The 25,771-nt window shown below is 38.0% G+C and overlaps 1 protein-coding gene across 9 annotated transcripts in view; it reads right to left on the bottom strand.

The window, feature by feature from the left end:
* Ehbp1 (EH domain binding protein 1) overlaps window positions 1–25,771 on the bottom strand; it is a 264,215-nt gene that overhangs the window by 133,639 nt on the left and 104,805 nt on the right. For all 9 annotated transcript variants that reach the window (XM_041668953.1, XM_041668960.1, XM_041668952.1 and 6 more), the window contains exons 6-7: window positions 17,768–17,949; window positions 15,088–15,227 (exon numbers count right to left, since the gene is read on the bottom strand). In XM_041668953.1, coding sequence (XP_041524887.1) covers window positions 15,088–15,227; window positions 17,768–17,949 — 322 coding nt within the window. The remainder of the gene's footprint in view (window positions 1–15,087; window positions 15,228–17,767; window positions 17,950–25,771) is intronic.

Raw genomic sequence — 25,771 nt, 5'->3', positions numbered from 1 at the left:
TGACTTAAGCAGGAACAGTAACAGTAACAAATGTTAGTAAGTCTATACCTGACTTCAGCAGTAACAGTAACAGTAACTAATGTTAGGAAGTCTATACCTGACTTCAGCAGCTCTTAGAAATAATAAACACCTTCAGGGAGTCAGTCACTATTTGTCTTGCAAAATTCTTAATTTAAACCAAAGGTTTTAAGACCATATCTATCTGAATAAAGTACAAAGCCATTCTTCGTGTTCTGCTATGCTGAAAATCAGCAAGAAAGGTTCAGATCGGGGAGTAGCTGCTATCTCCTCCTCCTACAAACTGTTTTTATACAGGAATCATAAACAAAATACAAAGGCCTCACTAGGGCCAGCTGTTTAGTTCTTAGCATTTCCAAACGTAAGCCTAAGAGAATGAAGAGAAACCAAACAGATGCAGACAAAATGAAGGAAACGGAAATATACAGCAGCATAAATTTACTATCAATACAACTGTTCTTTAGCACTATAACTCTAAGGACACAATAAATTTTAATTGAACCAAATCAAAGAATACGTTTGTAATATGATTGCTTTCACACACTTATTTTTTTTTTTGAACAAATATTTGTCAGTCTGTGGCAAGGCTTTTGCTTGGGACAGAAGGATTAAAACAGATATGGTATTGTCCCCAGAGAATTTATATCCTACAAAGACACTAATAAAACACTGAAGCATACTTAATGAGTGACTCCCAGAATGTTAGGCGTTCAGAAATATTAAGAGGCCTATGCACAAAATTCATACAGAAAAACCAATAGGCTTACCAACTTCCCTTATCCAAATGAGAAAATATATTTTGTATGAATAAAACTGCTTTGGATAATAAAAATAAACTATTGAAAACACGGAAAAAGCACAATTAAACCCAACTCAACTCTATGACCCTATCTGAATAGCAGTGAAAGGGGCAGACTTGTGTCTGACTAAAAAATATTTTCCTTTATTTTATCATGCTCATACTTAAAAATAAAAAGTTTAGTGGGCTGGAGAGATGGTTCATCAGTTAAGAGCACTGACCCAGCTTCAATTCCTAGCACCCATCTGGCAGCTCCCAACTGTCTGTAACTCCAAAATCTGACACCCTTACACAGACATAAATGCAGGCAAAACACCAATGCAAATAAAATAAAAATAAATCATTTTTTAAAAACAAAAACTTTATTACATTTATTTATTAGGGGGTAGGGTAGATGTCATGGCATGGCTGGTGGAGGTCAGAGGACAACTTGCAGAGGACAACTCTTCTATCATGTGGATCCCTGGAACTAAACACAGCCCTGGGCTTGGCAGCAATGCCTTTCCCCACTAACTCATCTCTCAAGCCCATATTGTGCTAAAAATATCCAAGAAAAAGAACTGAAGACTTATTTTAACTGTGTGTGTGTGTGTTTGTGTGTATGTGAGAGTACGCGTGCACATGCATGTATGCCCAGGTCAATGCAAAAGGCCACAAAGTCCTAAAGACAGTATCAGACCCCCTGGACCTGGAGTTACATGGTTGGGAACCTCCAGATGTGGTTCTGGGGAACCCGGTCACTGGGAAGGGCGTCTGCTCTAAGGCACTGAGCCATCTCTTCAGCCCACTGGGCTAATGACTTTAACTCTTACCCTGGAACTCAGGTAAGGGCAATTCAGTAGGAAAATTTATTCACAAATTCACAAATACATCCTTTCCTGCCCACTAATCATTGTAACATAGTAATTTTTGTAAAAGCATAATGAGTTGGAGGAGTAGCAATGTCAAAGTGACTTTTTTGTTTATTGCTAGTTGTGTAATTTTTATAATCTTGAGAAATGATGTATTTTTAACTTTGAAAAAACTGAGCAAGGAGAAACAACTACTGCCAGCAGCTGAACTGTATGAAGCAGTAAGAAAGGCTTACAGTTTTCTTTATATAGCGAGGGCATTTTAAACTATATTTATAAATCTAATCTCAAAGAGCATAAATCCACCACCAATTAAGTATCTCATAAGAGTGTAGTAAAATACTGAAGAATCATGGGGCTTAAGCATTGAATTAAGATATGAATATTGCTCCATGGAGTTTTAGGTACAAAATGGAGTATGTTCAAATTTTATCAAAATGAGTCTCCTGTGAAACTATATTATTTACATCATCACTTTTCTGAACATTTTAAATAGTTCTTCCCTCTAAGCAAACTTTTAGTAATATTTAAAATCAATGGTGACCATTGCTTCATTAACAACACAAGCAATTTTTTCTACTGTTTTCATAAATGACAAATTGTCCTTCTAGTAATGGAGTGGAAAGGTAATCATGATTATCTCTACCAATGTTCCTTATGTGTAATATAAATAAATGTTAATCCAACTTAAATCTTCAAAGCAGCAGCAAATTTACTAATGTTTTATTAAATACCTCTACTGCCTGAGCTAGTGCTCTCATGTCTGATATTTTAGGGGACGGTGAATGAGGAAGGCATACTGACTGCATGATGAATGTCACAAAAGGTCACACTGCACTAACACTTAGTGAGACTACAAGACTAATGGACTAAGGTTAGACCATTTCCTGGAATTTTCCTTACATTTGAGCTAAAACAAGGCCAAAGATGATATTATTATAATCGTAAAACAAAAAGAGGAAACGGAGGACACTCCATGAACATAAGGGGAGGCAAAGGAACCTGACATATTCGAGGAACTAGAGATGTTTGGGGCTCGTGCCAGGGGTGGAAAGGGTAATATGATGCGGCTGGTGAATGTTCAGTCATGAACGTTACTGTTACCCAACTAAAAACCGTGAACTCTGCTCTGAGAGTTGTGGGCAGCCACTGCAAGATGCATGGTGTACTTTACAAACTGTCTGTGCTTAGGGCGACTGCAGAAAGGAGCCACTTTGCTGGGAACAACCTGTGAAACTTCCCATGTAAATGATCCAACTGGCAGTTGCTACATGGTCTACAGCCAGAGATACCTAGCTTTGTTACATAGTTACCCTTCTGATAACCTCTTTCTTTCTTCCAAATCACCTATAGTTAATTTTTCTTTTTATAATTAGAAAAAGCTAAAAACTGCAGTAAAATTTGCAACAAAGAGTTACTGGAATTTTTTTTTTAAAGCAAGATGTTCCCAGGAAACCTATCACTCTGGCCCAATACATTTATGCAATAATTTATTACCTATTAAAGTCTTATTTTTCTGGAAATTTACATATTTAGAGAATATTAACAATGCTATGTAGTAGAACAGAAAAGAATTCTACCCTCCGCTGCTGCTCAAACTGAGCAATAAACTCACAGAGCAAGTACCTGTAATAGTGTAAGGGTCTTCACCTGCTTCACGTGGGTGCAACACAGGGAAATGAAATTAGGGGTGGGCAATTGAAAAAAAATGGTCGAACAATTTGTGACTTCTCTTTACTGTTAGAAGTTTTAAAAAAAAAGAAATTGAGCAACAGATTATCATACTGAAAAAGGGGAGATTGGGGAGGCAGCATGAAGAGTAGGTGGCTGTTTCTTTTTAAGAACCCTGGGAGGATGAACTAGAGGATAAACTGCCTAGAGCCGGGGCATACCTGAGAATCTTACATCATCCTCACTCTTCTCTTAAGTATACTAGATTTAGTAGCAATATATCTTATTTTAAGATTGCCCAAAATAGTAACACTTCAACTTCCTGGCACAGATGAAGGTCACAAGGATGTCACTTTCCTCAAAGGCTTAAGCCTGTAAATATTTGATTTATGGATACATCTAACAGGTTTAGCAATGCTGTTTTCAATCCCACAGCAAATCATAATGCGGAAGGAAGGCAGAGGCTGCTTCAGGCAGGCAAGCAGCTATTGAACATTTATTATCCTTACATCTTCAATTGCACCCTCTCCAACTGTTCCTCCCAGTGGCTCATATATATGACTGAGTAGCTCCCCCTCAAATAGAAGTCCCTCAACCATTATTCCATGTTTGTGTGGCCAGTCTCTCTTAATCTCAAACAGTAAACCTTAAAAAAAACATAGGCATCTGTGATTTTTTTTTTGGTATGTATGTGTGTGTGTGTGTGTGTGTGTGTGTGAGAAAGAGACAGAGACAGACAGACAGAGAGACAGAGAGAGACAGACAGACAGACAGAGAGAAAGACAGACACACACACACACACAGAGACAGAGAGAGACAGAGAGAGAACCTGCTGAAGCCGGAAGAGTGTGTTGAATACCCTGGGACTGGAGTCACAAGTGGTGGTGAACTGCAGCCCAACTTGGGTGCTAGAATCTGAACTTAAGTCCTCTGGAACAGCAAGCAAGTGCTCTTAACTGCAAAGCCATCTCTCCAGTCCCAGAATGTTGTAATTTTTCAAGTATCCTCAACATATCCTCAACCTGTACGTTCCAGCCATCCCCTCCCCACACACGCCTTTATTCATCCTCCTCATAACTATGCTCTGCGGCTGCACTTGTGTGTATCTGTGTGTTTTGGGGTTGGGGGTCTCACTACGTAGCTCAGGCCTGCCTTGAATTTGCAGTGATCTTCCTGCCCCAGCCTCCTGGATGTTGAGACTGCATGTGTGTGCCACCAAGCCTGACTCTCACCAATGTAAATTCTAATTGACAATTCAGGATAACTTTTGGATTTTACCTGACTTCTCAGTAAGCATAAATAACCATTCACACCATGCAAATATTTTTCCCTTTTAGGACACCGTATCTTCTTTTTCTCTAATCCTGTGGTGACTTCTGAGATTTGCTCTGCCTCAAACTACTGTAACCCCTAAGACACAATCACCAGTTTCATTCTCTCCCCACTCTCAACCTCCCCTTTTTCTTGGCTTAAGAACATGTATAAATGAAGATAATTCTCAAATATGTGCTGAGTGCTAGTCACACAATGAACCTAGAAAATACCCTCACATACTTAAAATATAAAAAAAAAAACAAAAAAAAAAAAACAAAAACAGAATTTGCCGGGCAGTAGTGGCACACGTCTTTAATCCCAGCACTCGGGAGGCAGAGGCAGGTGGATCTCTGGGAGTTTGAGGTGAGCCTGGTCTACAGAGTGAGTTCCAGGACAGGCTCCAAAGCTACAGAGAAATGCTGTCTCGAAAAACAAACAAACAAACAAAAATGGAATTCAACAACTGTGGCTATGTTATGTTCATCTGGTATTTCTAACACCTAGCACTGTTTTACTGGAAGTAAGGGTTGCCATTTCAGGCCTGACTATTCTTTTCTAATCTATGAATTATTCACTCGTTTTCTTAATTATCAAGGGAACTTTTAATTTTACTTAAATTAAATTCTAATTCATTAACTTTTTTATTTCATGGCTATTAGAGATGGTTGTTGACTTCCAATAAGTTTAAATTCCCATAAAGTCGTTGTATATTCAAAATGAACTTAAGGACCTAAATCACCAAATGTCACAGCTTAGCCACACACTAGACCGCAAAGTATTGGCTGTTCATCCTGCAATGACACGGCTGACTAGGGGTGGGGGGTTCTCAAGATTAATCCTGCTGATCTGTTAATCTGACCTATGGCGACTATGCTATCTTGGTTATTAAATCTCTAGAGTAAAGCTTAAAAGTTGGTGTTATTACCATTATTATTAATCTGCTTTATCCCCCTCCCCAGATTTGTGTGTTCTCAGAATCTTCATATATTTTAAAATAAACTTTTATTTTATATTTAATTTTAGATATTTAAAATATCAAATATTTTAATAAATAAAATACTTCTATAAGCAATTTTCTGGGTTTGTTTTAAGCCCTGCTAGGATTATAATTGGCATTGAATTTATAGGTTGATTTAGGGAAAACTAGCAATTTTGATTTTCAAATCTACAAATATAGAGCTAACGCTCCATTTATTAAAGCTATTTTTATTACCTTCAATATTGTATTACAGTACTATAAAGATTTTTAGCATCTTTCACTAATTTATTTCTAAGTAATCCATGGATTTTTTTTCCAAACTTCTGTTTAAAATGGAACTATGTTAGTTTTCATGTTTACTGCTTACATATAAAACTACATGGCTGTTTCTATACCAATCTCATATTCTATGGAACATCTCAGTTTTCTAATATAAGGTGACAGAGCAGTGAGTGTGAACGCGCATGCTTCAGTTCCAGGCACGGGCTAAGGGGTCCTTTATCAAAGCAAAGGAACACCAGGCTATTAAGACTTTGCTAAGAATCATGGTGCTCAATTTTGGCAAGTACTCTTTTCTGTATCTGTTAAGATGGATGTGATTCTTTTCTTTATTTTGTAAATGTGGTTAAACTAACCTTGAATTACTAGAATGCACTCTTGAGAACTCATATTGATACTAAGAATAGTGTCGACAAGCTCTTCTCACAATTCTCCATAGATTTCTAGCTTCTTCCCATACCGTCCACTGCCGTCCCATCCTGTCAAAGAGCCTTCTCTGCGTGCTGGGAATGGGGAAGCTAAATGTTATCACTAACACAAGGAAGGCAGAACTGGGGTTCAAGTGCAACGGAACTTTCACTGTTCTAGGGAGGTAACATGCCCACGTTCCAAACAATGTGAAGATACTCCTGCTCTTTCTCTCCTCTTAGAATTTCCAACTCCTTTTTAATTATTTTTTTTAATTGATGGATTTATTTTCAGTTTGGGGGATTGAATATAGGGTCTCATGCTTGCTAAGCTAATTACAGCTTTTCTATCACCAGCCATTCTAACTTCTTTTAAAAGCAGTTGTTCCTTATGAACCCTCGGGTACAGGAACTGGGCTGGAGAGACGGCACAGCAGTTAAGGGCAAGGCTCACAACTGAAGATGTAAGAAGTCTGAGTTGCCCCATTTTTCTGTTTCTAGCTTACCTCTCATCATTGATGACCACATAACAGGTTTGGGTTTCAAAAAATTCTTATCCTTTAAATGGACTTTCAAAATATATGGCTGTTTAATTTTTTATGTTACTGACTGCATAGAAATGCTGTGATTTTGCATATAAACAACCTGGGTATTGGTGGTAGATGCTCAGGAAAAAATAAGCAACTTAACAGATGCATTCTCTGACTGGAATCTTTGATTCTAAGGAACCTTTCTAATCAAGGGTGAGAGACCTATGTATCCTTACTCAGAGTCCTGGGAAGTAGGACATTTAATCTCATAAGGCTGAGTCATACCATTATCAATTCTAGTGCTTCAAATCTGTAAGTGGTATCTCCTCTGCGACCATCTGTGCTGTTAAGAGTCTTTTCCCCTGAAGGTAGCCAAGATGTCATTCTCTCTTCCTTCTCCCAAATTAACTTTATCAACTATGGATTAACAAACCCCAGGCAACACTGCTTATGGTAAAAATGACTCCTGCTTGATATGCTGCATATGGATGTAGGACTCGAAACATGCATCTGGTGGAAGACTAAAGCTTTGGGCTTGTCTGGATGTGGAGAGGAACTGGGCATATACTTTTGGTGGGCTTTGGAAGGTATGATTACCAAACCACTGAAAAAGACGCCGGTTCTTGTGCAGCACAAGGAATTTTAGGCAAACAACAGCAACGAGAACCTGCTGCTAACTATGCGCATCTTGCCTCCTTGCACTAAGTTGTCACTGGTTGGTAGAGGACAAAGAATGGACCGGAACGACTTACTGTTTCCTATAGAATACCCTTTTACGTCAGCCCAGTGCTAAGTTTCGTCTCTTTAGGCCATGTGAGTCTGAATTCTAAACAGATGACGACGATCTTTTCAACGAGCATATAAGGGGTCTTTATAATTTCTGAGTTGCCCCCAATACTGCTTCATATAAAATGTTTTAGTTGGTCTGATTTTGTTATGGTTTATAGGATCCTGTCATTTACATAGGCACTTTTTTCTTCCTGTTTTATGTTTATTTACAAATTTAATTTTATAATTTTGTAATTGATGAGGCTCAGTGGTAGATGACTTTCCTAACATATGAAAGAACTGGAATTTAATCCCTAACTATCATAAAAAGTAATCAAACAAACAAACAACAGAAAGCAAGTGGATAGCAAAACCCAAGTGAGACAGGTTTTAAAAAAAAGAAGATATTCAATGTGAATTACAAAGATGGGTATCTTGTAAATGTTGCTTCAAGCAAAGTGAAGTTGCTGTGCAGATGCAAACACTGATTACTTTAAATCTGCATATAACTTCTAGTGCTGACTAAACTTTTCATTAAAAAGCTTTGTCTCTCTCCAAGGCCCGTTGCTCATACCACAGTTCAGGAATTTTCTACTGTAGTTAAAATTTTCCGGTCCGTCCACTGACATTGCATTTCTATAAACTGTATTGTCACCTACAGTTTCAGTAAAGGTTCTTGCTTGAGAGCTAGTCCCAAAATGTTTCCAGCAAGTAGGGGTGCCTGTTCTCACACAAAACAGGACAAGGATTTTTTTTTTTTTTTTTTTTGGTTTTTTGAGACAGGGTTTCTCTGTGGTTTTGGAGCCTGTCCTGGAACTAGCTCTGTAGACCAGGCTGGTCTCGAACTCACAGAGATCCAGCTTTTTGATCAGTCCCAATATAGATGCCATGGATTAACCTTATAGCAAAGATTTTATGTAATTTTAGAAGACACATTTTGTCAATTACTACTGATCCAAAAGTTATTTTCTGTAGGCAATTACCAACTAAATAGATATTCTCTAGATGTCAAGTTAAGATATACATAAAATAACTGTTAGCAGTTTATTCCTTCAAAGGTTGTGTATTATATGTGCTATGAAAACCTCATGATTGAACCATTGTTTCACATAACTAATATGCACTAATTAAAAACATCTACAAAGAGTGTGCTCCTCCTAAAGATGAGGGTGGGCAGAGTCTCTGCATGAAATAAGGCGGGAATCAGAAAAGTAACAGCTATTCTCAACAGCTGGGGAAAGTGCCATCATACCCAAGGTAGAAGCAATGGCAGAGGAAGCTAGGGGAAATCCTTTCCTGGGGCATTGACAGCTGACAAGACAGCATTTCAAAGAACTTCTGCAGCCTCAGCTCCACAACCATACACCCTGGTAAAGTAAGACCAGAGGCACAAGACTATACACTGAAACCACACAAACAAAATACTGCAAGGCTGAAAAACAAAACCAACAACCTTGAATCAGATCTGAACAGAACTCAGAAAGCTGAAGCCCTCAGGGGACCAACTTTCACAGAATCTGAGCAGTGTGCATGGCATTGGTGAAAGCTGCACAAGACGACAGGACTCCAGCATAGTTAATCTAATATCTGGTTAGATATTATCTAGCATCTAGATATTAGATAACATTTATAAAATAGACCTCAAACCAAATCTGGAGTGATTAAAAAAGTCACTATATACTGATTACGAGAATACTCTATAGAGGACATTATAATACACTCATTTTCATAAAAAAAATATAAGACACAAAGTTTCAGATTAACCCTAACACTCCAATGTTGGGTGATTTCACTACCCACTCTCACTGATTAACTGGTATCGTAGATCAAATGGACTTAACAGGTTTCTACAGAACATTCTGCCCAAATATTGCAGTATTCTGCATTCTTCTCAACTTGCTGCTCTAAACTTTCTCTAAAACAGATAATGCTAGAACAAAAGCAAGTCTGAACAATAAGAATAACACTAGAGGCATAAAATGCCAGATTTTCAAATTATTTTAAACATTTTTATTTCAAAATTTAATGCTACACCATCAAAGTAAAAATAATTAATAATAATAAAGTGGTGATGACATTGGAACAGTGTGAAGCCGATGTGAAGATCAACAGAATTAAGTCCCAGATATAAACCCATATATATATATATATATATATATATATATATATATATATGGTTTTTAATAACGACGCTTAATGCCACACTGAAGAAAAAATAAACACCTTGTCAATACATACATGATGTTGGGAAAATGAAATATCTACATGTAGAAGAATGAAACTAGATTCTTATCTGTCACGCATTACAAAAATCAACTCCAAATAGATCAAAGGCATAAAGTTAAGATCTGACACACCAAAGCTGTTAGAAAAAAAGGCAGAGAAAATAGCTCAAGATCTAGGTGAAAGTGAGGACTTTTAGACTAGGACTCCACTTGCTCAGAGAATAAGGCCAACAACTGACAAGGGAAACCTTGCAATCACAAGCTTTCTGCCCAGCAAAGCAAAGTCACTCGGATGAGATGGCACCCTATAGGATCTAAGATCTTCACCAGTTACACATCTGACAGAAATAACGTCTAGAACATATTCTGCAAAAAAAAAAAAAAAGAGAGAAGTAAACATAAAGAAATCAAACAACCCAGTGCAAAAATGGTCTACGGATTGGCACAGTGTTCTCAAAAGAAGAAACCCAAATGGCTAATAAATACTTTTAAATGTTTCTAGGAAATGCAAATCAAAATTACCTTGAGGTTCCATCCAACCCCAGTCAGAATGACTATCATCAAGAAAATCATCACTGATAACAAACGCTGGTGAGGATGTGAAGAAGGATGAACCTTTACTGCTGGTGGGAGTGTAAGCTAGCAACCACTGTAGAAATCACAGTAGAAAATCCTCAAAGAGGTAAAAAGAGAGCGACCATATGACAACAGCTATACCACTCCTGGACCAGCGATCAAAGGATTCTCCACGTTACTGCAGAGACATGTGCACACACTCGCTGTGTAAGCGATAGCTCGGAAATGCAATCAGTCAACTGATGGATGGATGATAAAAGTACAGAACATGTTTATGATAGAGGTTCATCACGTTGTAAAGCAAATGGAAAAATGAGACTTGAGGGAAAACATTACACTAAGTGACGTGACCAAAGCACAGAAAGATAAATGCCACCTGCTGGCTCTTATGTGCAGCTCTATTTAGATTTGTGAGTTCAACTAGGGGTGTCTGCAGAGATTAAAAAGTTAAAAAGGAGCAATTAGAGAGTGGATTGGAAGAGGATTTAAATAATAATTTAAACAGGAAAGAAAGAGTTTGAAGAAAGACACCCTGTATGGGTAGATAATGTTACTACCAGAAGGCAAGGTTAATAAACAATAATACTAGTAACGGGGTATGGAATACTTCCTTCTTTAAGTTGTTGGTCAAGGAGGTTCCTCAGACCCCCAAAACAATACATACAATTACCACTGCTGCTGGCTGCCCAGCAAAACAAGATGATAATTGTTGAAGCCACACAGGTCGTGGGATATAGAGAAATCAAATAGAAAGTTAGCTGGAACTTCTAGGCTTTTACAGGCCTAGAAAACATTATGCAGCCACTGGGAGGGAAAACACTTCAGTTTTACCCATCTGTGAACTCTGCATGCGTCAACAGCAACCTACCAGGCCAGACACCCCTGCTGGTGCAATAGTGTGTGACTGTGATGGAGAGGTAACCAGTCACCTTCTGGTTGGATCTGAGGCCTGCTTCACAAGCAGAGGCCACACCTGATGATGTACACTGGTCAAAAGTCCGTGGCTGGACAGATCCTAGGTCCTAAAGAGGAACCTACTATTGCTGCCTTCTAAATGGACTGTCTAAGATAAGTGCTGTCCACAGCCTTGGTAAGAGAAGCTTCTGTCTGCAGTGGACAACAGTCACTGCAGAGACTTCTAACTGGGCACAGTGCTAAGAATGAGTGACTGTTGAGTTCTCAGTCCTAAAGGGCCAGCTAATCACCTCCTCACTGTTCACAGAACATCATACAAAAGGGAGCAGGAAGACTGGGTTCATCACCCTATCATCATGGATGAGGGAGGGGCTGGTAAGAACTTATCTCTCCCCGAGGAACTAACTACAGGCAGTTACTAGTTGAGGGGAGAGGGAGAGCCATATTCCTCAGTCACCTGGTCTGAGTTTCCCTTGTTTAAGTAAAGAACCTCTAAGCTGAAAAGAAAAGGAAGTTCAGCGGGAGCAGGAATGAACAGGCGAGAATAATGGAAGAAGAAGTATTAGCAAAGGACATTATACACATGCAGGGTTTTCCCATGGAGACCTCCAAGCAACCCAGGTTATTGTCAAAGCTATTGGTTGCTGTTCACAAACTGAAGTTAACACCCACATAACTCACTGAACATAGAAAAGTCAGCTGGTGCCTATCCAGTCTTCACCCCTCCCGAGTAGTGATCATGGTATTAGAAGGTACTCTGCACACTACCAGTGGAGAAAGGGAAACACCAACCCAGCTACAAATGCTTGGATCTACCTGTGACTTGCCTACATGATACGCTGGTGCAATAGTGGCACAAAAGTTGTAGGAATAACCAACCACTATCTAATTGGAATTAAGTTCCACTCCATGAGGTAGAACTCATGGCCAACACTACCTAAGTGGTCAAGAACCTGGGACAAGATAGGCCACAAACCTAGAGAAAAACCAAATACTATTCTTTTGCTAAAGGAATGTAGCAATAAAATGACTGATACCAACATTCTGCTATATTCATAGATCAGTATCTTGCTCAGCCATTATCAAAGAAGCTCCCTCTGATAGAGGCTCTGGTAGATGAAAACCAATATAGAGACCTACAACTAGAAATGTGACTAGACAATTTTCAAATTACCATACAAAAATGATTACATTTCAAAATCAGGAGCTAGAGAGATGGCTCAGCAGTTAAGAGCACAAGGTCTCGCTCCAATGAGAGACTTGTCTCCATGAAATTCTTCCTCTCACAGTTCTGAGAACTCTGCAGAAGAGTTGGTGGAAAGACTGAAAGAAGCTGGATGATGGAAACATCAAGGAAGCAAGCAAGGCCTTCTAGACACAACAGGACTGATGTGTATGAATTCAGAGACAGTGACGGCACAGCAGGTTGACAGGGTCTGCACAAGTCTAAGCCAGATAGGGTCCAAGAGCTGAGAAATAGACATAAGCCCCATCCCTAACCCAGAAGCTGTCTTTAATTGATAGCTGCTCACAAAGGAAAACTTAGTCTTCTCCAATGAAGTCTCACTGGGGATACAAACCACATTTAAGGGAAGGTCCCATGTCCAGCCATAGAGAGCCAATGAACTCAATGGTATTTTTCAAAATTGTTTTTTGTATCTCACAATGCTTTGTCTGAGGTTCCCCCTCTTTGCCCTTAGAGATCTTTTGCTTATATATTATGGATTCTGATTTTGTATTTACAGAATTTCTGTGTGCAAAAGTGTAGCCTTAGCAACTGTATGTGTTTCTTGACATTTTTCTTTGGCTCTTTTTTCCACCCTCTGTTTGTTTGTTTTGTCCTATTTTGATTTGTTTTTATTTTACCTTATTTTATTTTTTATAATTACTATTCTAGATACCTCTTTGTATTCTAATTAAAGAAAGAACGAGTGTGACTTTAGGTGGATGGGGAGGTAGGCGGGAGCTGGGAGGAGCTGGGAGAAGAAAAACTGTAATCAGAATATACCATATTGAGAAAAAAACCTCTTTTCAATAAAAGTATTGTGCTGTTGCTGCCATCATTAGGGAATGCAACTGTATGCTAACATTTATTATTGGGGGGGGGGTGACATATACTAATGAAATAAGTATAACAGCCCAAAGGAGATAGAGGGAAGGGACTGGCAAAGAAAATTATATTGCATTTCTTATAAGAGGAGCAATAATATATTCTGTTTAATTTTAATACTAGTAAGATCCACAGGGTCATTCATTTATCTGTCTGGTTTATTCATTTTAAAGTCTATTATTCTAAAATGAAAACAGGACACATAATTTTCAACTTATGCTAACAAAAATGCTTAAATTAAAAGAAAATTCTCAGGGGCTGGAGAGATACCTCAGCAGTTAAAATCACTGGCTTAAGTTACGAGGACAGGGGTTCAATTCCCAGCACCCACACAGTAACTCATAACCATCGATAATTCTAGTACCAGGGGCTCTAACACCTTCTGGTCTTCACCAACGCAGGCATGCATGTGGCACACAGATATTACACAGGCAAAACACCCACACACATAAAATAATGTAAAAAATTAAAAATCAGAGAGGCAAAATGAAGGTAGGTAGAGAGAGGAAAATAATAATAAAAGACCTCATATATATCCATATGTATAAATGAATGTATACACACACACACACACACACACATATATATATACTAATATAAGTGAAATTAGGTCAGCTATTGGAATAGAGAACTTTTTAAATACTTGTGTATCACTTGGCTATGTGAGCAGGCAGGTGGGAGCATGCACATGTGTGGTGTAAGTGTGTGTGCAGTCAAAAGCCAAAGTCTACCAGGTATCTTTCTCAGTTCTCTCACTGAGCCCTGATTTGGCCAGGCCAGCAAGCCCCCACAGCCCCTCCTCTTATCCCTCCAGCACTGATTACAGACAAAGTCTCTGTGCTTCTGGGGACAGAACTCTGGTCACTATGCTGTGTGGCAGGAGCTTTACTGACTGAGTCACTGTCCCAGCTCTGCAAAGAGCTATTAAAAAGCAAACATTATGGAGCTGGAGTAGCCAAATGATATCTATTAGAGACGTACTTAAACTAAGAGATGGGCTAAGAATAATACGTGTGACAAGCAAATGAAGCATAGTTTACAAATATCAACACTGGACAAAATAACAAGGGAAGGGCTGGAGAGATGGCTCAGTGGTTAAGAGCATCGCCTGCTCTTCCAAAGGTCCTGAGTTCAATTCCCAGCAACCACATGGTGGCTCACAACCATCTGTAATGAGGTCTGGTGCCCTCTTCTGGCCTGGAGACATACACACAAACAGAATATTGTATACATAATAAATAAATATTTAAAAAAAAAATAACAAGGGAAGAAGTATAAAATTGAGCAAAATGGTACATATTTGGATGAGATTATAAAACTATGTCTTTCTTTTTTGAACCAAATACTTTAGGACCTAAGTCCTCTATATGAAAAGATAAAAATGTAAATAAGTTAATTTTTGGAAAATTAACAAAAATACATATGTTTAAACAATAAAGAAAAAACTTTAGTAAAGTTTTTTGAAACTAAAACAAAGAGACTTGAATTTTATTTGAATTTGAGCAGAAGTAAACAGGTAGAAATATACATGCAAAGCACATACTGTAAAACATACTGTCTTAAATACATCTGAGTTAAGAAAGAAATTAAAACCTAATACACAAATTAGAAAATAAACTTTTAGTTCAATGCTAGTAAAGCCAACCTGTAATTTTTGCTGCCTTTTCCTCTTGGTTCACTCGATTCTCATCATCATCTTCATTATCTTCTTCAAAATCATCTAAATTGCCAATGTCAGCCTGCTTCATACTCATCAAACTAGCCAAACTCTGCATATCTTCATCCCTATATCAAATTAGTCAAAATACAATACACAGCTTACTAGATGACATTACTTGAAAAATAATTAGAAAATAAAGGTTTAATATTCCTAATCTGCAAATCTTAAATCCAAACATTTCCAAATCTAAAGCTCTGAAACCCAAGCTTTCGCATGCTGATGAAGGTGACACACATGGAACACCTCACACATGGCATGTGACAGGCCGCAGTCGAGGCGCAGGTGCATGAAGAAAGTCTGCATGAAAGTTAAATGGCATTGTGCTTAGACTTGGGTCCCCTCCCTAAGATATCCTTATGTATATGCATGCACCCCAAAATCTAGAAAAAAACAAAATCTGAAAACTTGCAGAGCTAAGCATTTTGGATAATGGATATAAGATAAAATATTAACATATTCCTTCTTTCTGTAAAATAAGAGTAACACCTTGCATGTTGTATAAGAATATTTTAAACGTAAGAATTTTACAAACCGTATAAATTTCTAAATGACATATTCACTGCAAAGCAAACAAGACTGAACTCTAAGTGGTTAAGGCTTTAGAAGGCTATTGTGCTGGCACCCCACGGAAAACAAAAAGTTTCTGCAGAGAATTCAAATATAGTTTCTTGAGCATTAGGTCTAGAAACAAAACCTTGGGCAGTCCACAAATAAGATAAATCTTGACTTTAAAATAAAACTTGAACTGGACAGACAGACCAGAGGTTAAGAGCACTGGCTGCCCTTCTGGACAAAACTGGTTCAATTCCCAGCACTGGGGGCCCACAGTGTCTGTAACTCCAGTTACAAAGGATCCAACGCCCTCTTCTGACCTTCGCAGGTTTCAGGCATGTCCATGGTGCACAGGCATAAATACAGACAAATATATATATATTACATAAAATAACAAAATAAATGTTAAAAACTAAAATGAAACACTTAACTCTTCTAAAAGGAATTAGAACAGGAATTCTGAATAGAAAACCATGAACCATTCTTGGATCTATGGGCTGGAGAAAATCAAATGGTAAACCCTGCAAACCACATGTTAAGTTTTCCATAGAGCCACAGGCCCTAAAGGTAACTACTGCAACCAAAAATAAATCATCTAAAGCAAAGTCTAGTCTTTTGAAGAAACACAAGATGAAATCTTCAGCTAATTATGAGTTGGACACCATCTATTTGATAAAATTTGAATTTTTACCTCAAACATTTAAAAATATAATTTTATGAAGTTTATATTAAATATCTTGAGACAACTCACTTATGTTTTCTTCATCTGTTATTTTCACCTTAAAACTCACTGAACACATTTTAAAATGTTATACAACATATTAATTTTCAGTTTTGTATACTTCTGCCAAATTCAGGCAGAAAAAATTAAAATACTGCTCTTTTATAATCTTTAATAATTTTATCTTCAGAATATGACATAACTATGTAGACTAAGCCAAGTATAGGAATTCTTCACATTTTATTTCACACAGGCTAAGTTAACATAATGACTTCCTCTTTTTAAACGAATTTCATGACGGTCAACACAAACAAGAAAAGTTGTATTATTCATATGAATGCCTTCCAAATTCTCAGTATCAGTAATAAAGGATAAGGATTCATATTAAATTGAGACTCTCAGTTTAAATGCGCTTTTTCTTACCCAGACAGCTACGGATGGTGCCGACGCATTTACTGCTCGATCTCCTTCCTCTGTTTCCGGTCCTTCATTTGGCTTACACCTCAGGGTGAGAGCCTTCCTTCCCCGTGTCTACAGTCCATTCTCAACCACCTCCCTAACCACACTCACTTGGGAACACAGCTCTCTCAGCGGACGGCTGCCATCTAGCATGTCACCTGCTGCCTTGGAGATGAGAGCCAAACATCTCACTTCGAGTGATACACAGAAACCAGCTCATCAGTCAAGCAGACATGACCGATTATGGTAACCACATTCTCCTGGGCTAAATGTGTGCACAACTGTGGTTCAGAATGGACCACCTTTCTCCCTTATCTTTAACAGAGAGTTTCCAGCATGGCATTTTTATCTATTCTGCCCTTTCATAGTCTACTTAGACAGGCTCTTGCACTGTAGATACCACATGTACTTGTTCCTGACTTGACAATGCAGTGGGTGCTTATTCAGCACGGAAGAAATGATTTTTGGTTTGGTTTTGGTTTTGAGAAAGGTATTGTGTTGGTTACTTTTTGTCAACTGGACACAAACCAGAGTCACTTTGGAAAAGGGAATCTCAATTAAGAAACTGCCTGCATCAGGCTGGCCAGAAGGCATATCTGTGGGACATTTTCTTGATTACTGATAGATGTGAGAAGAGCCACTGTGGGCGGGGCCACCCCAGGCAGGCAGCCCGGGTGTGTAAGAAAGTAGGCTGAGAAAGCCAAGCCCAATGACCTCTATTCTTCCATGGCTTCCGCTTCAATTCTTGCCTTGAGTTCGTGCCTTGGATTCATCTGAATGATGTTCATCTTATTGCCATTCTACTAAGACAAACGCTGTGGTATTTTAAAACATGAGATGAAGGAAGTCACTTATTTAATGATAGAAACTTACGTTGCTTTTCCTTCCCGAAGAAAGATACAAGATAATGAAAACTGGAGAGTGGCAGATACAACTTTTTTAGATAATGGCTTAAATTTTAACTTGACATCAGTTTGAGTTGGCATAGGGCTTGCATACTGTTTCATATTAATGCTGCTAGTAGCAAGAGCTTTCCTCCGACCAGAAGGGGATTCCTGTAAGAGAAAAAAAAATAATTATGCAGTTTAGAATTATTTTATAGCTAATAAAAATTAAGAACTTCCTCCACTAAATAATTCTTATAATAATAAAATTGTAATGAACTTTTATATTAAGTAAAGCAGATAAAAAAATAAAAGAAAGAGTTGGTTCAAAAATACTTATACTAGAAGAAAATGTGGGATAAAAACTCGTAAAGAGCATGTGCAGGGGCTCATACCGCAATCCCAGCACTAGGGTGGGTAGAGAGGCAAGAGGATCCTGAGTTCACGGCTGGCCCCAACTACATGAGACCCTGCCTCAGGGAAACTAGGAAAGGTTCCAGGTTAGTGTGAGAAATCGATCTGTCGTTAACTGCCCTAAATCTTGATTAAATTAATGTAACATGATGGTATTTTCCCGTTAGATCTATAACTTTTTTTCTAAGACACTTTGTGATTAATTCTAGTCTTTTCCTTAAGATCACATATGTCAGTAAAAAAACTGTTTTGCAGATCCCACGGCAACACTGCTGACTGATCCTATATCTAAAAAGTCTTTAAAACAGTCAGTGCCCACTCATCAGAACCATACAACAAGAAGCCTGTCTGCTCTTTAATAATAAGGGTTTAATAATAAGGGTTTAGGAGACTGGTACAAAGAGGATAGTAAATGGCTGGGCATTAGCCATGTGTGAATATCATATAAATTCTGCAGACATATGATAACATATAAGATAATCTTCCATTGTGTTCTACTGGCAAGAGGCAATTCAGATACAAGACAATCTGTGACAATGTAAACCAGAGGTTATATACATCCACTATTTTCTGAGGCTGACATTAGAATTGAAAGTAACATTAAAGCTTAACATTAAAGAAACATCAGCCTTGGTAATATTCCCTATTTAAAAAAAAAAGGAGTTACTAAACAGACATTCAATTACTCAATTTTCCAACCAAGGCAAGAAATTTTATCATTAACACCTTTATTACTGTTCAATAAATCCTGGTTCATCATACGAGAGGTCAATTTGCCTAAAGTAAGGCTATTATATTTGAATCAAAGCATTATAAGACTTTTTTTTAAAAAAAAAAAAAACTAACATTTCTTTCTATCAAATAGGTAAAACATAATGTCACCTCCCCAAAGAATGCCTATTTTAGAATGTGGTCTTATCTGTCAGATTATGCACAGCAATATTACACAGAACTATTAGTGCATGCAGATACCTTATGAATGAATTTCAAAAATGCATCAAGCACTTGAGAAGAAGTTAAGCCCTCTCAGAAGAAATACTTAAGAATATGCAAATACCCTCAACTGAATCAAGTTGAACAGATGTGACTGTCCCTAACAATACAAGTGTTCTTTCCCCAGTCGCTACTGTCAATCAAAGGATAAGATTAAGGTCCAAGGTTTTGACAATGTGCAAAATGAAAAGGTACAGTCAGGAATATCAATTTATTACACTGATATGAACAATAATCTCTTATTGTACCTTTAGAATAGCTAACAACCTCTCCATCTAATGCGGAATGTAGAGCCCAGGTTGAAAAGCATGACACACAGGCTGTCACGTTATCGCTCTCAGCGCTTGTTCTGTTTCACAAGACGATGACATTCAGCCTTGATAGAACAATTTAATTTTGTAATCAACTATGAAATTAACATCACTTAGAAATTTTGAAAGCTGTGTTTGAAGACACGCCTTTTAAGATACAGAATTTTAGTGATATCTTATTTTTAGAGCAAAGGTTATACAGATAAACTTTTCTGAAGTATTTGATACTGTGTGCCTCTGAAACAATGGATAATAAAGCATACTGAGTTCTAAATACATTCTGTCACACTGCCTAGCAAACGCTTTCCAACAGTGCTAATTAAGAAGTAAAATAAACAAAACTAACAGGGCTTAAATGCACTCAGTCAGACCTGGATCCCATTTCTTCACTTCCTAAACTAGCAGACCTACAACTGGGCCCAAGAACAGGCTGATTTTCAGCAAGTTCCACACATCATTCTCTCCTTTCTCCACCTCTTCATTCCCTTCTCTTGGACTCTCTCCCCACCCTACTAAGACCCCCACCCTCCAGTCAGGTGGTCACGCCCCAGTCAGTGTGAAATCACATTTTCAGGTCCCCGAAGAAGTTCCCATTGAGTTCTCATTCTCACTCTCATGACTTTTCCGTGGTTAGAGAAAGCCTAGATATTTCCATTTGTAAGAAATGCAGCTTACTGTTGTTAGAAATCAGACAAATTTGAGATAGAATGGGGCATTAGGACTTAGTTCTATAACTAAATTTCAGTTTCACTTTCTCACAGTGACAAATGTTTCCAAAAGCTGAACAACAGCAAGTATTGCTAAGAAGCATCATTCGTACTGCTGGGGACCATTTCGATGGGCACAGCCACTTGGGGAACAACTCTGCACTGTCTCCTAAAGTTGAATTTATGCACATATTATGATTGAGCAATTCCATCTAGAAAACTGAAAGCACAGAACAACTATCCAATGAAATTATAGCAGAAAAAGTAAGGGAAAGAAATGGACAGCCAAGCACGAGACATTTAAACTCCCAACAGAGAGGGCCAGAGATCTTTCCATGACACATTATAGTCAAGCTGCCAAAACTATGAAACCAGGAAAAAAATACTAGAAGCTAGAAGAGAAAAATGACAACTCACATCACAATGGCATCAAACCTCTCAAGAGAAATTCCAAAAGCCAGGAAAAAAAATAGAATGATATATTTAAAATCCCAAGGGTAAGGGCTGTCAACTAAGACTACTACACAGAATTATCTTTTAAAATTAACAGAGAAAGATTTTCGAAATGAGCACCAACTAAAGAAAGTCATGATTTCCAATCTAGCAGTGCAGAAAATACTTAAAGGAATCCTAAACACAGGAGGAAGAAGACCTCTATCACACAAGACCAGGAAAGAATAAACTCAAGAGAGGAATGGATGAAAAATATGAACTGGGAAATAACCCAATCTTGTCCGACTCATAAAACCAGCAAATCCCTCATTTGAATAGGAGAGAGAAAAGAAGCAGAACTTACCAGCACTTTTGGGCTGCTCCTGCTGAGTGCTTACAATTAAAAACCAAGAGCAAATGACTAACTTGCCAACACATCTCAAGGTCCTCGTAAAACAACAAGCCAAACCCAACAACAGGAGATGGAAAGAAAGAAAGAAAGAAAGAAAGAAAGAAAGAAAGAAAGAAAGAAAGAAAGCTTTGCTTTGTTTCGAGTTCTGTTTAACCTTGTTACACCTGGTATCACGAAACTGATTGTGTACTTCCTCACTAGACATTGGAGATGAAAGACAAAGTTTTAGTCCACAAAATCTTTTCGTTCTTTAAATGATCAGGCCTCCTGACTCTGCTCCTGAACTTATTTTCTCTCATATCCTCTCTCATTTTCTTGGCTCCCTACCCTGGCCTCCTCATTGTTTCTTAGCCTCACGCTTACAGGAACGTTCTTCTCATAAATACTATATAGCCAGCGCTCCTCGCCTTTCAGATCTTCCCTCAAACTTACTTTCCCAGACTGCTTTTCTGAGCACCTTACAAAAATTTCAGCTTCTCTCCCAGTAGACATACTGTTTTTCCTATACTTTCCCTCCTTTGCACATACTATTAAACAAGCAAATTTTATTTATATACTTCTTTCTCTCTCTACTCTGTAAGTTCAACGAAGGCAGACATTTTGGTGTCTTTGTTTATTGCTGGTCCTAGTTCAAGAACCACTGCTCAACAAATATCCATTGAGCAAACAAGGGAATTATAATTTTATGGCTTTTTACCACAAACACTTTCTGTTCCAGATTTTTTTCCCCCACATATCTTTAAGGTACCTACTGTTCATGAAGGCATTCCTCTCCTTAAAAAGAGAAAGAGGGATATAAGGTTTCCTATGGTAGAGTAACTGGCAATCTGTAACCCACTTCCACTTGCAGAGCTAGGCAGATAGGTCACTAACAGGTAGAAGAAGATGTAAGATGAACAGGATATGATATAAACTGATTCACATAGGTGAGCTGAAGGGAAATGGGAAGCAATCACCCTGGCCTCCTCATTGCTTCCTGTGTCTCAGTGACGGTCTCGCACTTGCTGCTTCCTCCCTTACCAGCAACGTTCTTCTCATAGAAACTATTCAGCTAGCTCTCCCTGGCCTTTCAGAGCATCCCTCAAACTCGGACAACTACGACAAAGCACTTTGCGGAGGGAAGTGACCCACCTAAAATCAGGAAACTCCATGACTTAACCCTCACACAACTGCTCTCAAACCGGGAGTCACAGACCTGGTTATAGGCTCCTGCCCCTCTGTCCTCTTACTTTAGGACTGTCTCTTCTGCAAGCTTCCACCCCTACCATGAAAACTTTCTGCAGTTAACACGCACCGACTCAGAAGTGTCCTTGGGAAAACCAGTCCACTGCAGGGCGGGCCCCACTCCCAGGAGTAGTTGGCCAACACTAAATGAAAACAATGGTACTTTTGTCAATGTTTTGTTCTGTTTTGCTTTGCTTTGGCGGTTTTTCTCCTAATGAGTTTTTTATTGTTTCTTTTTTTTGGTGGAAGAGATTGAGAGAAAGCATATGCAAGACGTGGACATAAAGTTAGGTGGGTAAAAAGGTGGAGAGAGAGAAAGGATCTGGGAGAAGTTGGGGGAGGGGAAATATAATCAAACTGTATGAAAAAATTTATATATTTTTTATTGATTTTATTGAGCTATACATTTTTTTTCTGCTCCCCTCCCTCCCCTTCCACCCTCTCCCGTGGACCCCATGCTCCCAATTTACTCAGGAGATCTTATCTTTCTCTACTTCCCATGTAGATTAGGTCCACGTATTTCTCTCTTAGTGTCCTCATTGTTGTCTTGGTTCTCTGGGATTGTGAATTATAGGCTGGTTTCCTTTGCTTTATGTCTAAAAGCTACTTATGAGTGAGTACATATGATGTTTGTCTCTCTGGGTCTGGGTTACCTCACTTAATGTGATATTTTCTAGATTCATCCTTTTGCCTGCAAATTTCAGGATGTCATTTTTTTCCTACTGTGTAGTACTCCATTGTGTAAATGTACCACATTTTCCTTATCCATTTTTCGGTCAAGGGGCATTTAGGTTGTTTCCAGGTTCTGGCTATGACAAACAATGCTGCTGTGAACATAGTTGAGCACATGTTCTTGTGGTACTGTTGAGCATCCTTTGAGTATATACCCAAAAGTGGTATTGCTAAGTCTTGAGGAAGGTTGTTTCCTAATTTTCTGAGAAATCGCCATACTGATATCCAAAAGGGCTATACCAATTTGCACTCCCACCGGCAATGCAGAAGTGTTCCCTTTTCCCCACAACCTCTTCAGCATAAGTTGTCATCAGTGTTTTTGATCTTGGCCATTTTTACAGGTGTAAGATGGAATCTCAGAGTTGTTTTGATTTGCATTTCTCTGATGACTAAGGATGTCGAGCATTTCCTTAAGTGTCTTTCAGCCATTTTAGATTCCTCCATTGAGTGTTCTCTGTTTAGGTCTGTACCCTATTTTTTATTAAATTATGTGTTCTTTTGATGACCACTTTCTTGAGTTCTTTGTTTATTTTGGAGATCAGACCTCTGTCTCATGTGGGGTTGGCAAAGGTCCATTCTGTAGGCTGTCGTTTTATCTTATTGACTGTGTCCTTTGTTTTATAAGTTTCAGAAGGTCCCATTTATTAATTGTTTTTCTCAGTGTCTGAGCTACTGGGGTTCTATTTAGGAAGTGGTCTCCTGTGCCAACATGTTCAAGTGTACTTCCCACTTTCTCTCCTATGAGGTTCAGTGTAGTTGGCTTTATGTTGAGGTCTTTGATCTATTTAGACTTGAGTTTTGTACATGGTAATAGATATAGATCTATTTTCATACTTTTATAGGTTGATATCCAGTTATGCTACTACCATTTGTTGAATATGCTTTCTTTTTTCCATTTTATATTTTTGTTTCTTTGTCAAAAATCAGGTGTTTGTAGGTGTGTGGATTAATATCTGGGTCTTCAATTCATTTCCATTGGTCCTCCTGTTTGTTTTTACGCCAATACCAGGTTATTTTCAGTACTGTAGCTCTGTAGTGAAGTTTGAAGTCAGAGATTGTGATACTTCCAGAAGTTCTTTTACTGTACAGGATTATTTTGGCAATACTGGGTTTTTTGCTTCTCCATATGAAGTTGAGTAGTATTCTTTCTGAGATCTGTGAAGAATTTTGCTAGGATTTGATGGGCATTGCATAGAATCTGTAGATTGCTTTTGGTAAGATTGTCATTTTTACTATGTTAATTCTACCTACCCAAGAGCATGGGAGATCTTTCCATTTTCTGGTGTCTTCTTCAATTTCTTTCTTAAAAGATTTAAAGTTCTTGTCATACAGGTCTTCCACTTGTTTGGCTAGAGTTACTCCGAGATATTTTATGCTATTTGTGGCTACTGTGAAAGGTGATGTTTCTCTGATTTCTTTCTCAGCCCATTATCATCTGTGTAAAGAAGCACTATTGAGGAGAGGGAGGGGGAGAGGGAGTGGGAGGAGTGGGAGGGAAATGGGAGGATGGGAGGAGGTGGAGATTTTTAATAAATAAATAAATAAAAATAAGAAATAAAAAAGAAGCACTATTGATTTTTTTTTTTTTTTTTTTTTAGTTAACCTTGCACCCTGTTACATTACTGAAAGTGTTTATGAGTTGTAGAAATTCCTTGGTAGGATTTTGGGGGTCACTTATGTAAACTATTATATCATCAGCAAATAGTGAGAGTTTGACTTCTTCTTTTCCAATATGTAGCCCCTTGATCTTCTTTTGTTGTCTTATTGCTCTAGCTAGGACCTCAAGAACTAATTTAAATAGAAATAGAGAGAGTGGACAACCTTGTCTTGTTCTTGAATTCAATGGGATAGCTTTGAGTTTCTCTCCATTTAGTTTGATGTTTGCTGTTGGCTTACCGTATATTGCCCCTTTTTTATGTTTAGGTATGTTCCTTGTACCCCTGCTCTCTCCAACACCTTTATCATGAAGGGATGTTGTATTTTGTTGAAAGCTTTTTCAGCATCTAATGAGATGATCATGTGGTTTTTGTTTTTTAGTTTGTTTATATGGTGGATTACGTTGACAGATTTTCCTATGTTGAACCATCACTGCACCTCTGGGATGAAGTTGACTTGATCACGGTGGATGCTGGTTCTGATGTGTTCTTGGATTCTATTTGCCAGTATTTTATTGAGTATTTTTGCATCAAGGTTCATGAATGAGATTGGTTTGTAATTCTCCTTCTTAGTAATGTCTTTATGTGGATTGGGAATAGAGTAATTGTACCCTCATAAAAAGAGTTTGGCAATGTTCCTTCTGTTTCTATTGCATGGAACAATTTGGAGTATTGGTATTAGTTCTTCTTTGAAAATCTTGTAGAATTCTACCCTGAAACCATCTGGTCCTGGGCTTTTTTTTTTGGTTGACTTTTGATGACTGTTTCTATTTCTTTATTAGTTATTGGTCTATTTAATTTGCTTATCTGGTCTTGATTATATGAAATTTTTTAATTAAAAATGTGACTAAAATTACAAACTCATATTAAAAGTCTATAAAATAAATATGCTTTCTATATAAAACAATCTAGTGAGATAAACGTCCGTCTTGCACTTTTATATTATTTCTTCAGTCTTTTTTGCTCTTTAAAATCTCTGTAATGACTAGTTGAAAAGTCAGTTCTACTGGCATGCTCAATCTGTGTTGCGATCTGTATCCTTTCAGTTTAACAATGTGAAGAAAACCAAGTCTCACAGATAGGTAGTTGAAAAAAAATAATATTTTAGTAACT

This window comes from Microtus oregoni, unplaced genomic scaffold (assembly GCF_018167655.1).
Source record: "Microtus oregoni isolate MIOR12 unplaced genomic scaffold, Mior012 000019F_ref0000042, whole genome shotgun sequence".
NCBI lineage: Eukaryota > Metazoa > Chordata > Mammalia > Rodentia > Cricetidae > Microtus > Microtus oregoni.
This window is presented reverse-complemented; position numbering and strand designations above follow the sequence as displayed.